General features: G+C 33.4%; 1 protein-coding gene across 1 annotated transcript in view; it reads left to right on the top strand.

Moving 5' to 3' along the window:
• The window catches only part of LOC144975233 (dynein axonemal heavy chain 7-like), a 95,987-nt gene extending 77,789 nt beyond the window's left edge, over positions 1 to 18,198 (top strand). The window contains exons 59-74 of the mRNA XM_078919127.1: positions 156 to 348; positions 1,171 to 1,343; positions 3,717 to 3,857; positions 4,902 to 5,060; positions 5,819 to 5,963; positions 6,677 to 6,901; positions 7,181 to 7,360; positions 7,631 to 7,807; positions 8,632 to 8,769; positions 10,016 to 10,249; positions 10,931 to 11,113; positions 11,920 to 12,023; positions 13,544 to 13,748; positions 14,594 to 14,731; positions 15,999 to 16,090; positions 16,576 to 18,198. Coding sequence (XP_078775253.1) covers positions 156 to 348; positions 1,171 to 1,343; positions 3,717 to 3,857; positions 4,902 to 5,060; positions 5,819 to 5,963; positions 6,677 to 6,901; positions 7,181 to 7,360; positions 7,631 to 7,807; positions 8,632 to 8,769; positions 10,016 to 10,249; positions 10,931 to 11,113; positions 11,920 to 12,023; positions 13,544 to 13,748; positions 14,594 to 14,731; positions 15,999 to 16,090; positions 16,576 to 16,840 — 2,752 coding nt within the window. The 3' untranslated portion in view covers positions 16,841 to 18,198. The remainder of the gene's footprint in view (positions 1 to 155; positions 349 to 1,170; positions 1,344 to 3,716; positions 3,858 to 4,901; positions 5,061 to 5,818; positions 5,964 to 6,676; positions 6,902 to 7,180; positions 7,361 to 7,630; positions 7,808 to 8,631; positions 8,770 to 10,015; positions 10,250 to 10,930; positions 11,114 to 11,919; positions 12,024 to 13,543; positions 13,749 to 14,593; positions 14,732 to 15,998; positions 16,091 to 16,575) is intronic.
• The last annotated feature ends 1,560 nt before the right edge of the window (positions 18,199 to 19,758 follow it).

Below are 19,758 nucleotides of genomic sequence, written 5' to 3' on the forward strand. Positions count from 1 at the left end.
TTATTATTATTATTATTATTATTATTATTATTATTATTATTATTATTATTATTATACTTTTTTGACGCTGTTACATTCATATTTTTTTTTATTACTTCATAATGTTCTTTCTGTTCATTTCATGTCATTTGTCAATTCTACAAAACCCCTATCAGGCCAGAATTGGAGGAAGAACGCCAAGCTCTCATCATTTCAAATGCTGCCAATAACAGACAACTGAAAGAGATAGAGGACAAGATTCTCTACACACTGTCTGCTTCCAAGGGGAACATTCTGGAAGATGAATCTGCCATTCAAATCCTTGACTCTTCTAAAGTGTTGGCCATTGAAATATCCAAGAAGCAAAAGGTTTGACATTTTAACTTCCGAGTCCTCTCTTACAGAATTTTTGTGAATGTGTGTTATAGCATTGTGTCCAAATCAACGCTGGTTAGGCGTGAAAGCTTAATCGAGATAACAGTAGACTAGTACCAAATACAAACTAGGCACCAGGATATCGAATTTTTGATATTCCTCCATCCAATGTTGACAGTTATCTTATCATCTGGTATCAAACTTCTGAACAATATTAAGACTTTTTAAAACGCACTTCTGACAAATAGGAAGGACTATAATTTTTTTCAAGATTTCCCCTTAGATATGCAAATTGACAGTAATAATTTACTAATTCAGTCAGTTTATTGAAGAAGAAAAAAATGTACGTGAGAATCTAACTAGCCTCCATCTCATTGATTGCCTTTTGAAATCTCCCCCGCCCTCCCTTTTTTTGTTTGTTTTTTTTTTTTTTAGTTGCTAATTTCATTTTTTTTTAAATATTTTTTTTTTATTTTTTTTTTTTTTTGTGTTCATTTTATTTTAATCTTTTTTTTCTTGTTTTTATTTGATTTTGTTTTGTTTTTTGTTTTTTGTTGTTGTAAAATTGAGAAAATTTTTTTTTAAATAGCCAGTGTAATTTATGAACTTAAAATCTTATGTTTAAGGAGTAATGGAAATGCAAAATTTTAATATCATTAATATATTATGGGTTTTTTCTTTTTTGTAGTTTTTGTTTTCATCATCATCATCATCATCATTATTCTCATCATCATCATTGTAATCCTTGCTCAATAGATTAAAACTGAATACTGTAAATTTTTCTGTACTTTAATCTGTATCCCTCTCCTACGTTAGATTGGAGAAGAAACAGAAAAAAAGATAGACCAGTCTCGAATGGGATATCGTCCAATTGCCAATCATTCATCTGTTCTCTTCTTCTCCCTGACTGAGTTACCCAACATCGACCCCATGTACCAATATTCTCTAAACTGGTTCGTCAACCTCTTCATCATGTCCATTCACGACAGGTTGGTTTATCTTTTCTGTATAATAATTATTTTTAAAAAAAATACAGTCCATTCCGGATAAACGCAACACTTTGGGATCAACAAAAATGTTACGATTAACTGAAGTTGAGTTTCCTGTACATTTTTGGAGGTGCTGTTTTGTTCTGTCTGAGTTGGTTTAGGATGTGAATTGAACTCATTGATGATTTGAAGTTTTTTCCTGTAACCTGATCTCATTCCTCTTGTTTGAGGAATCCATGATTTCTCAGTCTTTGTGATTTTTTTTGATTTTTTTTCAAAGCTGCGGTATCTTTGGTCGATTTCAGAAAAATTAATGTAAATGTTGCTGCTCGAAAACGTGATGGGATAGTGGTTTTACCACCACTTGATGTAAGTTTTTATAGCAATTTTGATTAGACCACAAATCACTTTCATACCGTATATGATAAACTCAAACCAGTTGTAAACATTTTTCTTAGTCCACCACAGACTGAGCAATTTAGTTGAAGCAAAAACCATATGGCAGCCTTGTATAGATTTGGACAAGCAAAAACAACTTTGATGCAATTCTGATTGGATTAACTTTCACTTTTGTTCTCAACATTTGTAAGAGTCAAAAGAGATTAGCCGTGATGAGAGACTCACACCAAACCCACTGGTCACAATGCACAGTTGCCAATCCCAAATCAAAGGATATCGCTCAGTCTCTCCTTACAACTGTCATTGTCTACCTGTTGTCTAGACTATGCCTAGTCCCCTCGCCTCGTATCTAATGGTCACAGATGACTGCAAAAATCCCACCCTCTTTTGTCTCTAATAGTGTGGTGACACTCTTCCATAAGATTAAACCCGGCCCACTCTCGATTGTTAAACCTGTCCTGATTTTGTCCATGATGAAATCTAATCATGAGATTATGTTTGATTGATTTCTTGAATTCGCCACTTATTGAGGTCGAAAATGTGTTGCGGTTAAACAAAGTTTATTACAATTAACCAGTGACTTTAGTGACTTTTATATAGAATAAATTTCATTTCTTGGGAAATATTGTGATTAACCGAATTGCGATTATCCTGATTGGACAGTAGTATCTAGCTCATTCCTGCTAAAAACTACAAATTATAATTCACATTGTTTATCTTTTCTGTAAAAAAGAAAAAAAGGGAGTTAACCAGCCCAGCTAGATACTACATACAAATGCTTTGTCATCAACAAATGCTTAGTCATCAACAAAGGCTTTGTCATCTACAAAGGCTTTGTCATCAACTAAGGCTTTGTCATCAACTTAGGCTTTGTCATCAACAAAGGCTTTGTCATCAACAAAGGCTTTGTCATCAACTAAGGCTTTGTCATCAACGAATGCTTTGTCATCAACTAAGGCTTTGTCATCAACTTAGGCTTTGTCATCAACTAAGGCTTTGTCATCAACTAAGGCTTTGTCATCAACTAAGGCTTTGTCATCAACTAAGGCTTTGTCATCAACAAAGGCTTTGTCATCAACAAAGGCTTTGTCATCAACTAAGGCTTTGTCATCAACTAAGGCTTTGTCATCAACTTAGGCTTTGTCATCAACAAAGACTTTGTCATCAACTAAGGCTTTGTCATCAACAAAGGCTTTGTCATCAACAAAGGCTTTGTCATCAACTAAGGCTTTGTCATCAACGAAGGCTTTGTCATCAACTAAGGCTTTGTCATCAACAAATGCTTTGTCATCAACTAAGGCTTTGTCATCAACAAATGCTTTGTCATCAACAAAGACTTTGTTTATGTATTGATTAACCTGATTCCACAATTTCGATGTTGCACTCAATATCCCCATTATTAATATTGTCTTCTGTCAATGCTTGTTAAGTTATTTGTCTAACACTTCTCCCAGGACAATACTTTTATTGTAGCTAGGTCCAAAGTTTCCATTCACTATGGTTTTTTTTCTCCATGGCCTTTCCCTTCACCATTTATTTCTTTTTCATGTTCCTGCTCCATCTATTATTCTGAATTTTGTTGGAAGAGTAGTTTAAATTCATGTGGCCTGTTTGTTTGTTTGTTGTTTGTTTTTTAAACACTTCCATAAGAACCACCCCCTCCCCCCTCCAATCCATCAGTCAGTGATTATACAATTATCTGATTTGGTTCTGACAGTAGATACTTTGTGATACACTAGTGCCAAATTTTGCTGTCCCCTCATTAATTTCAAATTAATCGATGTTTCAAATTATATCACGTAGCAATTAGACAGTTTTATATATCATTTACTCTTGCTCGCTAACATTTATTTATTCTGTAACTTATTATAAATAATTTGAATAATATTTTTCGCCTGTCAAAATGCCACCCAACGGTTTTTTTGTTTTTTTTTATCATAACATTTTACTATTTACTTAACATTCTTATTCCAGCAACAAATCCAAGAACTTGGACAAACGGATCAGGTTTCTGGCTGACCACTTTACATACAGTCTGTACTGCAATGTCTGCAGATCTTTGTTTGAAAAAGATAAATTGCTCTTTTCCTTCATCCTATGTACCAATATTCTCAAGTAGGTTCAAATAATGAAATTTATTTTTTCGTCTGTTATTGCCTTAATCATATATTATATTTTTTCTTCTCAGTGTTGAATAAATTTGATTCTGTTTATAACATAACCAGGCCCCTCGGACAGTCATCCGAATGTAAACAATGGGCAATTACTGCTAAAACGATGCAAACAAGACAGTATTACTATCAATGGTATGCCTTTCAGTGAGATACTCACTAGTTCTAAATGCCTCATCAATCGTACCATCACAGAAAATTATGTATAAACTGTCGGATTGAAAGAATGTAGTGAAAACTAATCGCGCAACTAGGGTTGAAAACAGTAACAATGAGCAGAGTGATGTCAATGCCCTGTGCAGCTATGTGGTCTAGTCGTATGACACTCGCTTTCGGATCGGAAGGTCCTGGGTTCGAGCCTCGCGCTTGGCACATAGTTGAGTCCTTGGAAAAGGCTCTTTACTCACATTATCTCACCTTACTCAGGTGTAAAATGAGTACCTGGCCGTTAACAGTGTTGTCTTTGTCCGAAAAATTGTAATATCGCCTAACAGGCGTCATGTCCCGTCTTACATGTTAAATGTTGCTGTTGACCAGGGACCCCTTGTAAAGCGCTTTGAGCACATTTAGTGGATACTGCTCTATATATAAAGCGCAACTATTATTTTTTCATTCTATCGTTTGTAAACAACCAGCTATATTATTTGTCCACGATGGCTTGTCGCAATTCTTGCATTTTAATTGATAAAAATTCTACTGGTTAATTGTGACCCGACATCTTAAACTGTTATTATGTTACATCATGGCACAAGACCGAAGGGCTAGAGCTCAGGTATTTGCTGGTTTGGATAAGTAAGTAAGTGAGTTAAGTCTAAATTGTAAAAAAACAGGATCAGCTATTATATAACTGTTGATTAGGACAAATATAATTTCTTTAAATTGTAAAAAAAATTACGATTTTCATAGCTACGGTATTTTATAAAATCGAAATTTATAAACGTAGCTTTTTGAAATTTGTGACTGGTTTTACTTTGATTTTTACAAACAGATCTAAAAAAGAGCTCAGCCATCACGATTTCCTGTTTTTCTTGACGGGAGGAATGGGTCTTGAAAACAAAATACCAAATCCTGCTCCTCAATGGCTGAGTGATAAAAGCTGGGACGAGATTTGTAGGTTGAATGACATTAAACAGTTCAATGGATTGAGGTAGGTTTATTGGAAATTTGTTATAATTAACCAGCTTTCCTCTGTTTCATTACGCAGATTAAATACACAATGATAATGATATTGATAATAATAATTATAATAATGATAATATAATAATCATAATGATATAATAATAATAATAATAATAAAATAATAATAATAATAATAATAATAATAATAATAATAATAATAATAATAACAACAACAACAACAACAATAACAATCTTAATAATGATAGTAATAATAATACAAGGCATAGGTATAGCGCTTCATCTATTTCAAAACAACAACAACAATAACAATCTTAATAATGATAGTAATAATAATACAAGGCATAGGTATAGCCCTTCATCTATTTCAAAACAAGCTTTTAACGTTTTTACAAAATCTCAAATTGATTATTGACATCAAGGAATAAAAGTAAATAAATCACAAAAACATTTCTGTCCTCTGAAGATTCACTAACGAATATTTTAACCCAGGTTTAAAAGTTGGCCAGGATTTGGATCATCGGACATGGGATGGAAGTTTGTATTGTTGTTTTTTTTGTTTTGTTTTTTAAAACCATGGGCTGGAAGGGATACTGAAAAAAAAAATTAAATGATTGCGCACAATTTTACTATGTATTTTAGGTTTTATTAGAATTTCTTTTTCATTATTGTTTGATCTCAGATTTGTTTTAGGGACATAAATATTTCTCTATTATAACCAAGGGCTCTCAGTGCCCAGTATCTTGAATTCTTTCTGGTTATTTGCAGAGAAAATGTCCAGAAATATGCATCAAAGTGGGAGGAATACTATGTGTCCAAAGAACCACACAAATCAAGCCTACCCGAACCTTGGAACACCAAGCTGGAGGTTTTTCAAAGGATGATGGTGCAGAGATGCTTACGGCCAGACAAGGTAAATGCATTACTGTACGCGTCATTTTTATTAACATCGTTTTTAGTTTAATTCAAATATTTAAGCTTAGAGAAGATTTTGAAGTGAAATCACTATTGAATAGGACATTGTTATTATTATTATTATTATTATTATTATTATTATTATTTTTATTATTATTATTATTATTTATTATTATTATTATTATTATTATTATTATTATTATTATTATTATTATTATTATTATTATTATTATTATTATTATTATTATTATTATTATATTATTATTATTATTATTATTATATTATTATTATTATTATTATTATTATTATTAATATAATTACTATCACTACTACTGCTCCTACTACTACTACTATACTACTACTACTACTACTACTACTACTACTACTACTACTACTACTACTACTACTACTACTACTACTACTACTACTACTACTACTACAACTACTACTACTACTACTTCTACTACTACTACTATTGCTACTACTACTACGTACTACTACTACTACTACTACTACTACTACTACTACTACTTACTACTACTACTACTACTACTACTATACTACTACTACTATTATTATTGTTATTATTATGTTATTTATATTATTATTATTATTATTATTATTATTATTATTATTATTATTATTATTATTATTATTATTACTATATATTAATTAGTCATTGATTTTCATTTCATATTCTCTTATGTAAAGATTTGTCAAGCTATTGTGGATTTTGTAGTGGAGAAGATGGGTAAAATTTTCATTCAGCCTCCACCCTTTGACCTCGATAAGAGCTTCAATGACTCCAACTACTTCTCACCTCTCATCTTCATTCTGTCACCTGGGGCAGACCCCACCATGGCGTTACTCAAATTTGCTGACAGCAAAGATTTTGGGGGGAGAAAGTTCAACTCTATCTCTCTTGGACAAGGACAGGTTGGATGATATAACATTTTATTGGATACGTTAGAGAGAGTCACTGATTTGTTTTAAGTTTATTTGGAATTTTATTTTTCTATACACATAAATACATCTGTAAAAACATACTGACAATAGATATATATTTGAATTACCAAATGGATTATAAATTGTATGACAATCATTAATTTTTCCAAAATGATAGTTATTAATATTATTAATGTATTAATGTTATCAAGAGTTTCGTAAAGTTATTTGTTATTTGTATATATATTTTTATTATACTTGCCAATACAGGGACCCATAGCAGCTCACATGATAAAAGAGGCTAAAGAAGACGGTACTTGGGTGTTGCTGCAAAACTGTCATCTGGCAGTGTCCTGGATGAATTCCTTAGAGAAAATATGCGAAGAGCTGCCGACAGAAAATATCTCTCATGATTTTAGGCTCTGGTTGACGAGCTATCCATCACCTAAGGTGTGTCAGAGAGAGAGAGAGAGAGAGAGAGAGAGAGGGAGAGAGAGAGAGGGGTGGGGGGGGGGGGGGGGGGAAGAAAAGAGGAATGAAGAGGGAGAGAGGAAGAGAGAACGGGGGTAATGAGGTAGTGAGATTTAAATTGAATTTCAAACATTGTGAATCAATAATAATTTGATTAGGTTTTTTTTTCATAAAGCAGTGTTTTAATCATGACATTGTTTCCACTTTTTTTCCCCATTCATATCGCTTTAAGTCCACTGTCTGTTCTAGTTTCCAGTTTCCGTTCTGCAAAATGGTGTCAAGATGACCAATGAACCTCCAACTGGCCTGAGGATGAATTTATTACAGAGTTATCTCAATGACCCGATTAGTGATGAACAGTTTTATGCTGGATGTATCAATAAATCTCATGGAACAGACAAAGAAAAATACGAAAAGAAAGATAAGGTATTTATTTTTATAATGCTAATTGGGTAAAACTGTTTTGCTGTCCAAGTGTGCAGCATTGTTACTTTTTTCATGATAAACACCTGTCATTCAAATAGGTGCGGATTCTATTTTTCAAAAAAGATTTTATTCTTTGATTTGAAAATTCCTGATTTTGGAATCTAGCACTTAATTTTTTTTAATTTTTGGAAGGAATTAGTATAAATATACAATTCATTATTTCATAATATAAACTAGCAATCTAGAAACTTTTCCCCTTTCATGATTTGAGTTGACAATCAATTGCATATGACATATTATGAACAGGGTTACGTACCTGTTGTCAAGCTAATAGTACAATGTCTTGTTTTGTTTTTTTGTTTGTTTTGTTTTCTTCTTGTTTTGTTTCTGGTTTTTATTTTGGGTTGATTTATTTTTCTTAAATTCCTACCTTTGGAATCACATATTTTGTCACAAATAGTGGAGAAATAGGAACTTTGCCAAAAAAATTATTGTCCACTCTTAAAAGAGGTGAGTAGGGCATCTGTTTAACAATCTCCTTTCACGACCACTCTTTGTTTACCATGTATTGTTTTTATTTTTCTTATCCATTTTTTCCTAATTTTTCTTTTTTTCTTTTTTTTTTTTTTAAATTACCATTTTTATGGAATTATTGTTGTCCATGATCAAGGTTTTATTCATTCATTGTTTTGTTTTTTTGTATGTTTTTTTCTTTCTTTGTAATTTTTTTGTTGTTGGTCCAAGCAGATTTTTAAAATGACTATTAACAGATGGATAGTTTTTTTAAAGTATGAATAACTGTGATGCCTTTTTTTATTTTCCAGATTTTCACCAAAATGTTATATGGTCTTTGTTTTTTCCATGCCCTTGTGCAAGAGCGTCGCAAGTTTGGACCACTAGGCTGGAATATTGCCTATGGGTTCAATGAGTCTGACTTGATTATATCCATACGACAATTGCAGGTTGGTATCACTGAATTTTGGAAGGGTATTGATGCTATCCATTTTGGAAAAATTATTACAACATGCGCCAGTCGGATGTAATGTACCAACACACAAAACTATGTGTAACCTTAAACGTTTATAGTCTGATTGATATCATTTAATGAGAACTAGTCATTATTATGACTGTCTAAAATTAATTTTTTAAAAACAACAAGCTTTTATATAGTGCAATATCCACTAAACGTGCTCACAGCGCTTTACAAAGGGACCCTGACCAACAGCAACACTTAACATGACACCTGTTAGGCGATATTACAATTTTTCCAACAGAGACAATGCTGTTAACGACCAGGTAGTCATTTTACACCTGAGTACGGTGAGAGAATGTGAGTAAAGAGTCTTTTTCAAGGATTCAACTATGCGCAAAGCGAGGCTCAAACCCAGGACCTTCCGATCCAAAAGCAAGTGTCATACCACTAGACCACATAGCCACACAAAGAGCTGAGTGACATCATTTTTGTACCATCTATAATGATAATCTCTCATGAAGTGTTGCAAGCCTTTGGTATTTTTTTGTCCCAAAGGTAATTGGACACATTTGTGACACACTTGAGTCTCAAGCGGTATTACTTCAGAGTGTACTTGGTGCATGAAAATGAATTTAAGCTTAACTTATAAAATTTAAGACAATTTCAATGACATAATTCTAAACATTTGCATTTAAAACTCGTTCTCTGTTTCATTAATTCTGACATTATACCAGCAGTATTAATAAATCTTACGAAGAGTGCACAGTGCTTAACATCATGGTGTCTTTTTTCGGCAGTGTCTGGTTAAAATTATAACACGCTCTTCTGTGTGAAATATGCTAGGCTTACAATACTGAAATTCCTGATCATTTCAGACTGCTTCCCTTGGTTGGGGATTGCATGTTTCAGATGATTCTGTAATCCTGATAAATTGCTTAGATTAAAGTTTGTGATAATGATAATGATGATGATGATGATGATAATAATAATAACAATAATAATAATAATAATAATAATAATTATTATTATTATTATTATTATTATTATTATTATTATTATTATTATTATTATTATTATTATTATTATTATTATATTAATAATAATAATAATGACATTAATGATAATAATAATAAATGAAATTAATGATAATAATCAAAATAATAATAACCATAATAATCATAAAGAAATTAATAATGATAGGTCTTTCTATATTTTTTTTTTTTTATCCATTTCAGATGTTTATACTGGAGTATGACGATGTCCCCTATGCAGCTGTAACTTACATGGCAGGAGAATGTAATTATGGAGGTCGGGTGACAGACGACTGGGACAGACGATGTCTGCTGACCATCCTGGGTGACTTTTACTGTGAACGTCTTGTCAATGACCCCGACTATGCATTCAGTCCCAGTGGACAGTACACCTTGCCAAAACAAACTGACTATGATAGTGTCATTAAGTTTATTAAAGTAATGAAATTATTAGTTTTTGTTAAGGGGGGGGGGGGGGTTGTTTTTGTTCGTTTGTTTTTTTTTTTAAGGGGGAGGGGGGGGGGCATTTATTAGTTGTTTTTTTTTTCATCCTCAGCGGTGTGGAATGTGGACATGTCTCAATTTGTTATTGAATGGAGTTATGATTGTTTACAAAAATTGAATTTGAGGTCTAAAATTATGAAATTTTAGTCAAACCGATATGCTTTTATAGAGTGTGAATTCTCTGAAATCCGAAATCTACACTTCAGTTTCAAAACAAGTTGGAGTTTTCACTTAGAAATGTTATGTCATTGATGACTTTGTTTGTTTGAGTATGTTACCGGTGAAATTTATTAAATGGTAACAATTTATGAAATTAAGAGAGAAAAACAAAACATGATGCTTGTTAGCCATAATACAATTTTTTTTCTGACAGAGGCAATGCTGGTAACAGCAAATTTTACACCTGAGTATGGTAAGAGAATGTGAGTAAAGAACGTTTTCCAAGGACTTAACTATACACTTAACGAGGCTCAAACCCAAAACCCTCCTATTTGAAAGCGAGTGTCACACCCCTCTGAGGCAATAAGTCAAATTTTTTTGAATTTATATTTTTGTCTTTTCATCACAATAAATACAATAAAAAATGACTTTGAAACACTTTTTTTTTCGATTCAGCAACTTCCCACCACCCAATATCCAGAGGTTTTTGGAATGCATGAAAATGTGGATATCTCTCGAGAGTTGCAGGAGACCAAATTGCTCTTTGATTCACTTCTACTCATTGAAGGGAGAGGTAGTGGCGGTGCCGGGGATTCTGACACAGCTATCTTTGATATCGCAGCAGACATTTTGGGGAAGGTAAAGCCTATGATTGGAAAATCTCCTATTATTGTTGTTGTTGTTAATCTTATTATTATTGTTGTTGTTATTATTATTATTATTATTATTATTATTATTATTATTATTATTATTATTATTATTATTATTATTATTATTATCATCATCATTATTATCATCATCATCATAATCATCATCATCATTATATTATTATTATTATTATTATTATTATTATTATTATTAATTATTATTATTATTATTATTATTATTATTATTATTATATTATTATTATATTATTATTATTATTATTATTATTATTTATTATTATTATTATTATTATTATTGCTATTATTACTATTATGATGATGATGATAATGATTATTATTATTATTATCATTATTATTATTATTATTATATTATTATTATTATTATTATTATTATTATTATTATTATTATTATTATTATTATTATTATTAATATCGTTATTATCATTAGTCTTAGTTTTCATTTTTCTTGTGCTGTTATTATCATTGACATAATAAACACCACTACCACTATCATCATTATCATCATCATCATTAGCTTCATTACCTATATTATAAATTAATAATAACATTAGTTTTTGGTGTCATCAAAATCTTCTTCTTCAAATTCTTTGATAGTCGGTTGAGATACCTTTGATCTAGCCAGACTGCATTATGTGAAAAATTTCATTGACTCAAGCAAATTAAAACGGTCAGGACAAAAATGGTATCTTTTTTGGGTGGGGTAATTTTGATGTAAATTACATTGTTGTCATTTTTTTTCTCTGTTCTTTCTTGATAAAGTTACCCAAGAATTTTGACATTGAAGCTTCAATCGAGAAATACCCTGTGAGATACGAGGAAAGCATGAACACTGTTCTCTGCCAAGAAATGGAACGATTTAACAGGTCAGGGGGTCAGAATATCAACTGCAATCCTTTAGAGTTCTCTATAGCCATGAGTGATACCCATTAAGTCATAATTCATCCCAGAGTGGTAGTCTTATGCAGAGTATTTTGAGCCAGATCTAGCAGACCCAGCTACCCAATGGCTGCTTAGTGAGCAGAACGGTTTTGGAGTGAAAAAAAGAACCCAAACCCCCTTGACTGAACCTGAGACCAATAAGGGTCTTCAAGTCTTCAGGTGTTCAGGTCATATTTTTGGCAAAAGTCCATATGGGCCTATCACAACAAAATTCACAAATCTGTTTTGAAACAAAAGAAAAACCATTGAATATATGTGTCAGTGTATGACATAATCAGTCGGAAGGTGAAAATTTTGGATTTGCATTTTTTGGGGGGGGTATTTTCTGAAAGAATATGTTCCCCAGAGCATTTAAAAAATCACCCAATTTACTTCAAATAAAAGTTAATGAAGTTAGGGTCAGATGTATGGGAAAGGCATCCAGCAACTTTTCTCAAATTTCATAATTTTTCAACTTGACTAGCAGTAAAAAATATTTAGAAGTGAAATTAAGCTTTGATATTTCCCAAAGATGTACAAAAAGGGTTGATTTAATCATTTATGACAAAAACTGATTTTTGATAAAAATTGACCTTCTAACTAAACTTGGCAATATCTCAGTACAAACCTTTTCACCATCTGACTGATTATGTTATTCACTGTAACATATGTCTGCTATCTAAATCATGTTAAGCATTCTGTTGAATATTTCTGTATTTTCTATATCATGCCCTTTGCTTGTGAGTCAAATGCTATTTAGATCTCCACATGACAATTATAATGGTAGTGACAGCCTTGATTGAACAAATAAAGCCATCACCTTTGGTCAGTTTACCTGCAAACTTCCCATCGTGGTCACTGTCCCATGACTATGAACGTGACGATGGCAGTTGATGACACTGACAAGGGATACAGGTAAATTTAAAATTCTATCGTTCATATCTCTATAATAACTGTGGTGAACGGTTCAACCACAAACCCTTTCACAATAGACACTAACAGCATATAATTCTATAATATTCTATTGTTCACACCTCTGTGATGAAATGTACGACCACACACACACAGTTGACCGTCCCGTTAGACTAATTTGCATTTTATAAACCATCGTTTTAAATGATTGAAGAAAACGAAAAAAGCTTTTTTTTTATGGGGACAGTCATTGTCAAAATTCACCCCCATTAAGCAACGGGCTGTCCCAATTAAGCGGCTGGGAATTGGAAAGGGTATGACCTTTTATATAGAAAAATCCTGTTCCCAAGGAATCGTCCCAATAAAGCAGCTGTCCCGATTAAGCGGTGTCCCCATTACTGGCTTGGACTGTATTTCTGAACAGTTTCATTTTGAATTCACTTTTAAGCATCTGCTTCACCCTGGCATTTTAATAGCTACCAGTTTGAGGCAAGGGGTTATATAAGCAGAGAGGATTATCAATATTTTTCATTTTACTCTTGACTTCCCTCAGATTGCTTTCAATCATACGGTCCAGTCTCCAAAGCCTGCAAAAAGCCATGAAGGGCCTTGTCGTCATGTCAGGCGACCTGGAGGCCTTAGCAGGAAGTTTGACCATTGGAAAACTACCAGCCCTGTGGTCTAAACGGTCCTATCCCTCTCTGAAACCATTAGGCAGCTATGTCAACGACTTTCTTGAGCGCCTTAATTTTTTCCAGGTTAGATAAACATAAATTAAACATGCTCTAGCCCTTTATTTTAGTTCAAATTTACTGTAACCTGACATCATGCATGTATTATTTTTTTTTGCCAAGAGAGCAGATCTGTTTTAACTTAAGACTTCTTTGAAATCTGAATTGTATCATTGTTTCAGCTTGCAAGGAGAAAGGTTATCATTTTAATCGTATTATAGATAAAACTAGATATTTTAATTCAACACATTGCCATAGTGCAGGTTATAAAAATTGTTTTTCCTGCCTACCCCTCCTCCTCCAATATGCTTCTATTTCTAAATGTAAAATCCTGGATATTATAAAAATAGAATTGCCTGTGTATATTATTACAATGCATAGCTTAAAACTTTTGACATACAGAATATTATAATATTTTTATGTATTTTTTTTAAGCTGAGAGAAATGTTTATCAGTAACTCCTATCATGTATGAAAAAACTATAGATAGAATGAAGTTGATGGCACTCTGGCCTTTGTTATTGTTTTTTGCATCTGCGTTTATGAGTAATTCTCACTGCTGTATTAACCAGGCTATAAACGTTTAAAGTTACACATAGTTTTATGTGTTAGTCCATTATACTTCCAGATGACAAAGTTGTGAGCTTCTTAGCCAAGTGCATACTATCTATATTCTGATGTCTACTTGTGGTAAAGCAGTCATGCATTTGAAATGAATTTGCCTATGATTTCACAATCTGATTGTTGAGTCCATTGATTTGGTTAACAAGAAGCAAAAAATGACCTTATGTGTGCCCTCTCTTCTATTCATTGTTTTCCTTTTTTTTTTTTTTTTTTTCTTTTTTTTTTTTTTTGGTTTACCGTCCACTCTAGCTCTGGTTTAGCAAAGGAAAACCTGAGGATTTCTGGGTGTCTGGGTTCTTCTTCACCCAAGCTTTCTTGACCGGAGTCATGCAAAATTTTGCCAGGAGATACACTATCCCCATTGACAAATTGGCCTTTGATTTTGAGGTAAAGTTTATTTATATGGTTGGTGAAGTAGCTCCATGGCTGATTTTTAAAGTTAAAATATCGATTTGGAACACCCTCTGCAGTGACAAATTAGGAAGCAGGCAATGATATAAAGATATAAATATAAAAGATATAAATTCCCTTCATTCATCCCATAGGGGAAATTTGTCTCTAGGGTCTATTCCAATGGAAGACTTGAATAACCCGTCAGCCTCAGTGCACGCTATAAATTGAGCTAGTGCAAGATGACTTGATCAAGGCCATACAGCACAGCTGCGGGTGATCAAACTCGCTACCTTTCGGGTACGAAGCAAAGACCGTACTGCGCTGAGCCACGCTGCCCCAATGGTGTGTTTTTCTTTTATTTTTCTTTCTACTTTGTATGCCATAGTTTTATATAACACACCTTTTCAGATGTTTACCATCTCGGGCCAATGTCAATGAATTTGTTGGGTTCCATTAAATTTCATGAATATAAAGACATAAATTGACAAAGGATATATCTAAACATATTTGGTTTTAACCTTGCTTTAAATGTTTTTTTAAAAATTCATTTTAGATTTCATTGTCAAGATTGTTTGACTCAATGTTGATAAATCATGTAGTCAACACTCTTAAACACTTTACAAGGTGGAACAAATGCTGTAATTCGGCTATGTGATCTAGTGGTATGACACTCGCTTTCGGAATGTAAAGTCTTGGGTTCGAGCCACGCTTTGCGCATAATTGAGTCCTTGGAGAAGGCTCTTTACTCACATTCTCTCACCGTACTCGGGTGTAAAATGAGTACCTGACTGTTAACACTGCTGTCTCTGTCTGAAAAAATTGTAATATCGCCTAACAGACGCCATGTCCTGTCCTTCATGTTAAAGGTTGCTGTGGGCCAGGGACTCTTTGCAAAGCACCCTGAGCACGTTTAGTGGATATTGCGCTATATGAAAGCTCACTTTTTTTTCTTTTTCTTTTTTTAAAAATGAAAATCTTTACTTTAAAACTAGAGTAGAAATTGACAGGTATAAATTTTGTTTGTTTTTTTCCCCATCTTTCATACCAATTTTAATTTGACAAATGAAAAGACGTGAAAGGATTCTTTTAGTAGCATGTCATCATCCCCTAAACTTAGCAGAGTTGTGCAAGAATTAGTAGTTGCCCAACTTAGATGCAAGAATTGGTATGTGCCCAACTTAGATGACACGACTTTAATATATTAAGAATTTCATTGATTCCTTATTATTCTTCTTCATTTTAATTGATACTCAAAATTCAGGTTTTGAAAGAGGATCGAATGACTCAAGCACCGGAGGATGGTGCTTATGTGTATGGCCTTTTTCTGGATGGAGCTCGTTGGGACAAAGACACGTAAGAGTTAACTTGTAGATAAAATTCTAAGCAATTGTGTGTGAGGAGGTATATATGTTGTGTGTGTGTGTGTGTGTGTGTAATTTGCTTTAAGCTATTTACATACTTATTCTTCTTGATCCCTTGTAATCCCTCTTCCAGAATACCCAGTTCTGAACCTTTTCCCTCAATTGAAGCCATGGCAATCCTTCCTCTTTCACCTCTCTGTCCACAGACCATCTTTATGTCTTTTAAAAAATATTCCTTTAACCAGTTCATTCCCGTACTCTGAAAAAAAAACCCCTCGTATTTCGTGAAGACCCGGGTTTGAGAGTTTTTGCCAAGATTAGGTCATTTAAATAGATCGATATTTGAAGGATAAGTTTTCCGCCAAATTTTTTTATACAAATTTTTCCAGAGAATGCCAGTTAACCGGTTAAGCTATTTGTAATACTATCCTCTTTCTGTATTATAAATTGTTTCATTTTCGTATTTCATCCTTCCAGGGATCACCTGGAAGAACAAAGGCCAAGAATTTTATATGAAGCCATGCCAATAATCTGGCTAAAGCCTAAGATGAGCATTGACATTGACCGATCCGATGCTCGCTACGTCTGCCCAGTGTACAAAACATCTGAGCGGAAAGGAGTCCTCTCAACGACTGGACATTCCACCAATTTTGTACTTGCCATCTTTTTACCCACTGGTCCGAAGAGTGTTCAGCATTGGATCAAACGTGGATGTGCAGCTCTTTGTCAAAACAATGATTAAGGTTTTACTATTTAACTCTCTCCTTACCAGCCATTTTCAGGATTTTCCCCAAAACTTCACATCCAACTAACACAAAAATAGATTTTTTATCACTCAAACACAATAGCAATAAGTTGTTGCGATAGATAATTTCTTTAGCAAAACATGCTCTACAACACACTGTTCATTTTCTTTAAGTTTTATGATGTACAAGAGAAATTTGAATAAGAAAAATGTTGGTTGTATTGTAACGAATGTGACGATTTTCCTATAGTTGGTATGAAGGTTAAAAAAATTTAATTAAAAAGCAATATTCAACTTTTATTTCATGGAAAAAAAATATTGCACAAACCATTTTAATGAATGCTAGCTATATCATTTTACTTATCAATAATTGTTGAAGATTGAATGTCTATTTTCAATACCATCCCAAATTTGTCGAAACATACTATTTTTTCCCAAGTTGCTCTATCTACTGAATACTATACCTTTTATTCATTCCTCTAATATTAAGATAACTTGTGCGAGTTAAAATAAAAACATTAGGATATGTCATTTTTCCTCTTTTTTTTCCCCATTTTCTGTTTTGTATTTTTGTTTGTATTGCCAATTGTAATTTTACTTACCCATTGTCTTTCTAAATTAATTATGCCCTTCCGCCACAACATCATAAGATACCGTCGCCTAGGCATTCCACGAAGGAATATTATAGATAATTCATCAAACAAGATGTCTGATGTCAACAGGAATCACCGTGTTGTCCCCGTGAACAGATTGGGGGTTAATAATCTTGCCCAAGGAAAAAGAAACGGGGCTCGAACCCAGGACCTTTCGGGTCACAGTGCAATGCCTTAACCACTCTGCCACTTTGCCCTCTATTGTCTTTCTAGTGAGAGTAATAAATCATCAGCAGACCCACCAACTCTCACGGTTTTATCCGGGAAATTATTGATATTATTTATTGTTCTTATTCCTGTTGTCCCTCATTTCCATCAGTTTTCACGATTTTTGATACTGTATTATTATTCAGCATCATCATCATCATCATCGTCATTATTATCATCATCATCATCACTGTCGTCTTTCTGGTCGTTGCCATCACCATTATCCTTATTATTTGAAATGTATCATGTTTAACATTCGTGACTGTCCACAAATCCCATATAATATTATTCTAATTATGAAATGATGTGATTTATAAAGGCTTCTCTCACAATATTACTGACGTTTTCAGGTCATATTTTACCAAACAACAAAATAATTAAATAAATAAATGAATTAATAAATGAATAAATAAAACTTTTCTCCTCTATCATTTATAAAAACCACATAATATTATGATTTTGTTTTCTTTGTGTGTGTGTGTGTGTGTGTTTGTGTGTTTGTGTGTGTGCGTGAGAGAGTTTGTTTTTGTTTTTTGAAGCGGAATCTACAAGTTTTATATTTTTCTTTCTGTTTTACATAATAAATGATAATATATACATATCAATATTCCTACCTTGTGTCAGTTTTTATCAATAGCATCATTTGAAGGTATACATTTAATTCTTTTTTGTTGTTGTTGTTTTTTTGTTTTTTTTCGTCGTTGATGTAGTCGTCTTCTTCTGGGGCGGGGGCAGAAAAAAATCTCGACTGCACCCGGGATCGATTTCGATCCCTTTGCTTTGAAGCTAGTGCTTTACCATCTGAGCTATAGAGACGCCCAGTTGGGGCCCCGATAGCTCAGTTGGTAGAACCCCTGTTTCACAAGTTTCACTAAGATTGATCGCGGGTGCAGCTATATTTTTTCTGTCCACCTAGCAGTGTTCGGGTAGCAGGGACTGTAAAATCTGATGGAAAGTCTACTTTGCGATAGACCAGCGTCCTGACTGAATGGTAGCAAGCAATTGCTATGATGTTCCTCCGGCCTTTGTTCTTCCTTGGTGCCATCCATGTTTATGACGCTTCAACTTCAACAGTCGTAACGTCACTTCCTTCGTAATGACGCATGGTAACTTAGTAACTGGCTCTAAACTATCGGAACAATGGTGGACGCCCTTATGAAACATTTCTCCGACGAGCATAAAAGCGTATCCAGAGGAAAAAAAAAACCCATTATAACTCTGATCATTTTTGACTTTTACACATTCTGATCACAAGACATGAAAAGTTCTAGCCAGTATGAAGAGTAAAAAGTATCGATTTTCTTTGTATAGAACCACGATGGCCGCCGTTGCTGGGCGACATGACATCAGACTATTGAATATTAACCAGCCTACAAATGTCCATGGTTACACATGGTTGTGAGCTTCTTCGCCAAGCGGAAACAATCAATAGAAAGCGTTTATCCAGCTCCATTGGCCTTGCAGGACTACTGCTTTTTTATTTTTTTAAAATCCTTTCTAAGGCTGCCGTCCCATTCTACAGTATCTTCGTGATTGCTTGATGTGTTTTTGTTTTATCAAATTATCATTATTTGGTGTGTTGTTTTCAATACTATTATGTCAACATGTGTCTGCCCAATAAATTGTGTTTTATAGATATTGATAGAATATATGGCATCCCCATCTGATATTGCACCCGCACACCTACATACACAAACACACACACACCTACACACACACACACACAAATCTCGCTTTGTTGACTTTATCTGTACCTGTGTTGGTATAACTACAAATGAGAATTGAATATCAATTTGGTTGTTTACACAACTCACTTATTGTCAAAGTTTTTGCTGACACGTGTGATGCTCAGAGTAGTTCAGTGAACAATGGGAGCGATCTATAGATAGTATGCAGATGACGCCACTCAGGCCTTTGTTATTGTTTTTGCCATCCGCGTTTGCGAGTTGTTCTCACTAAACTGTATTAACCAGACTATAAAAGTTCATGGTTTCACAGAGTTTGTGTGTTGGTCCGTTATACTTCCGGATGGCAATGTTGTGAACTCCTTGGCCA

Source organism: Berghia stephanieae, chromosome 6, assembly GCF_034508935.2.
Source record: "Berghia stephanieae isolate SIO BIC M18660-M18661 chromosome 6, UCSD_Bste_1.3, whole genome shotgun sequence".
NCBI classification, from domain to species: domain Eukaryota; kingdom Metazoa; phylum Mollusca; class Gastropoda; order Nudibranchia; family Aeolidiidae; genus Berghia; species Berghia stephanieae.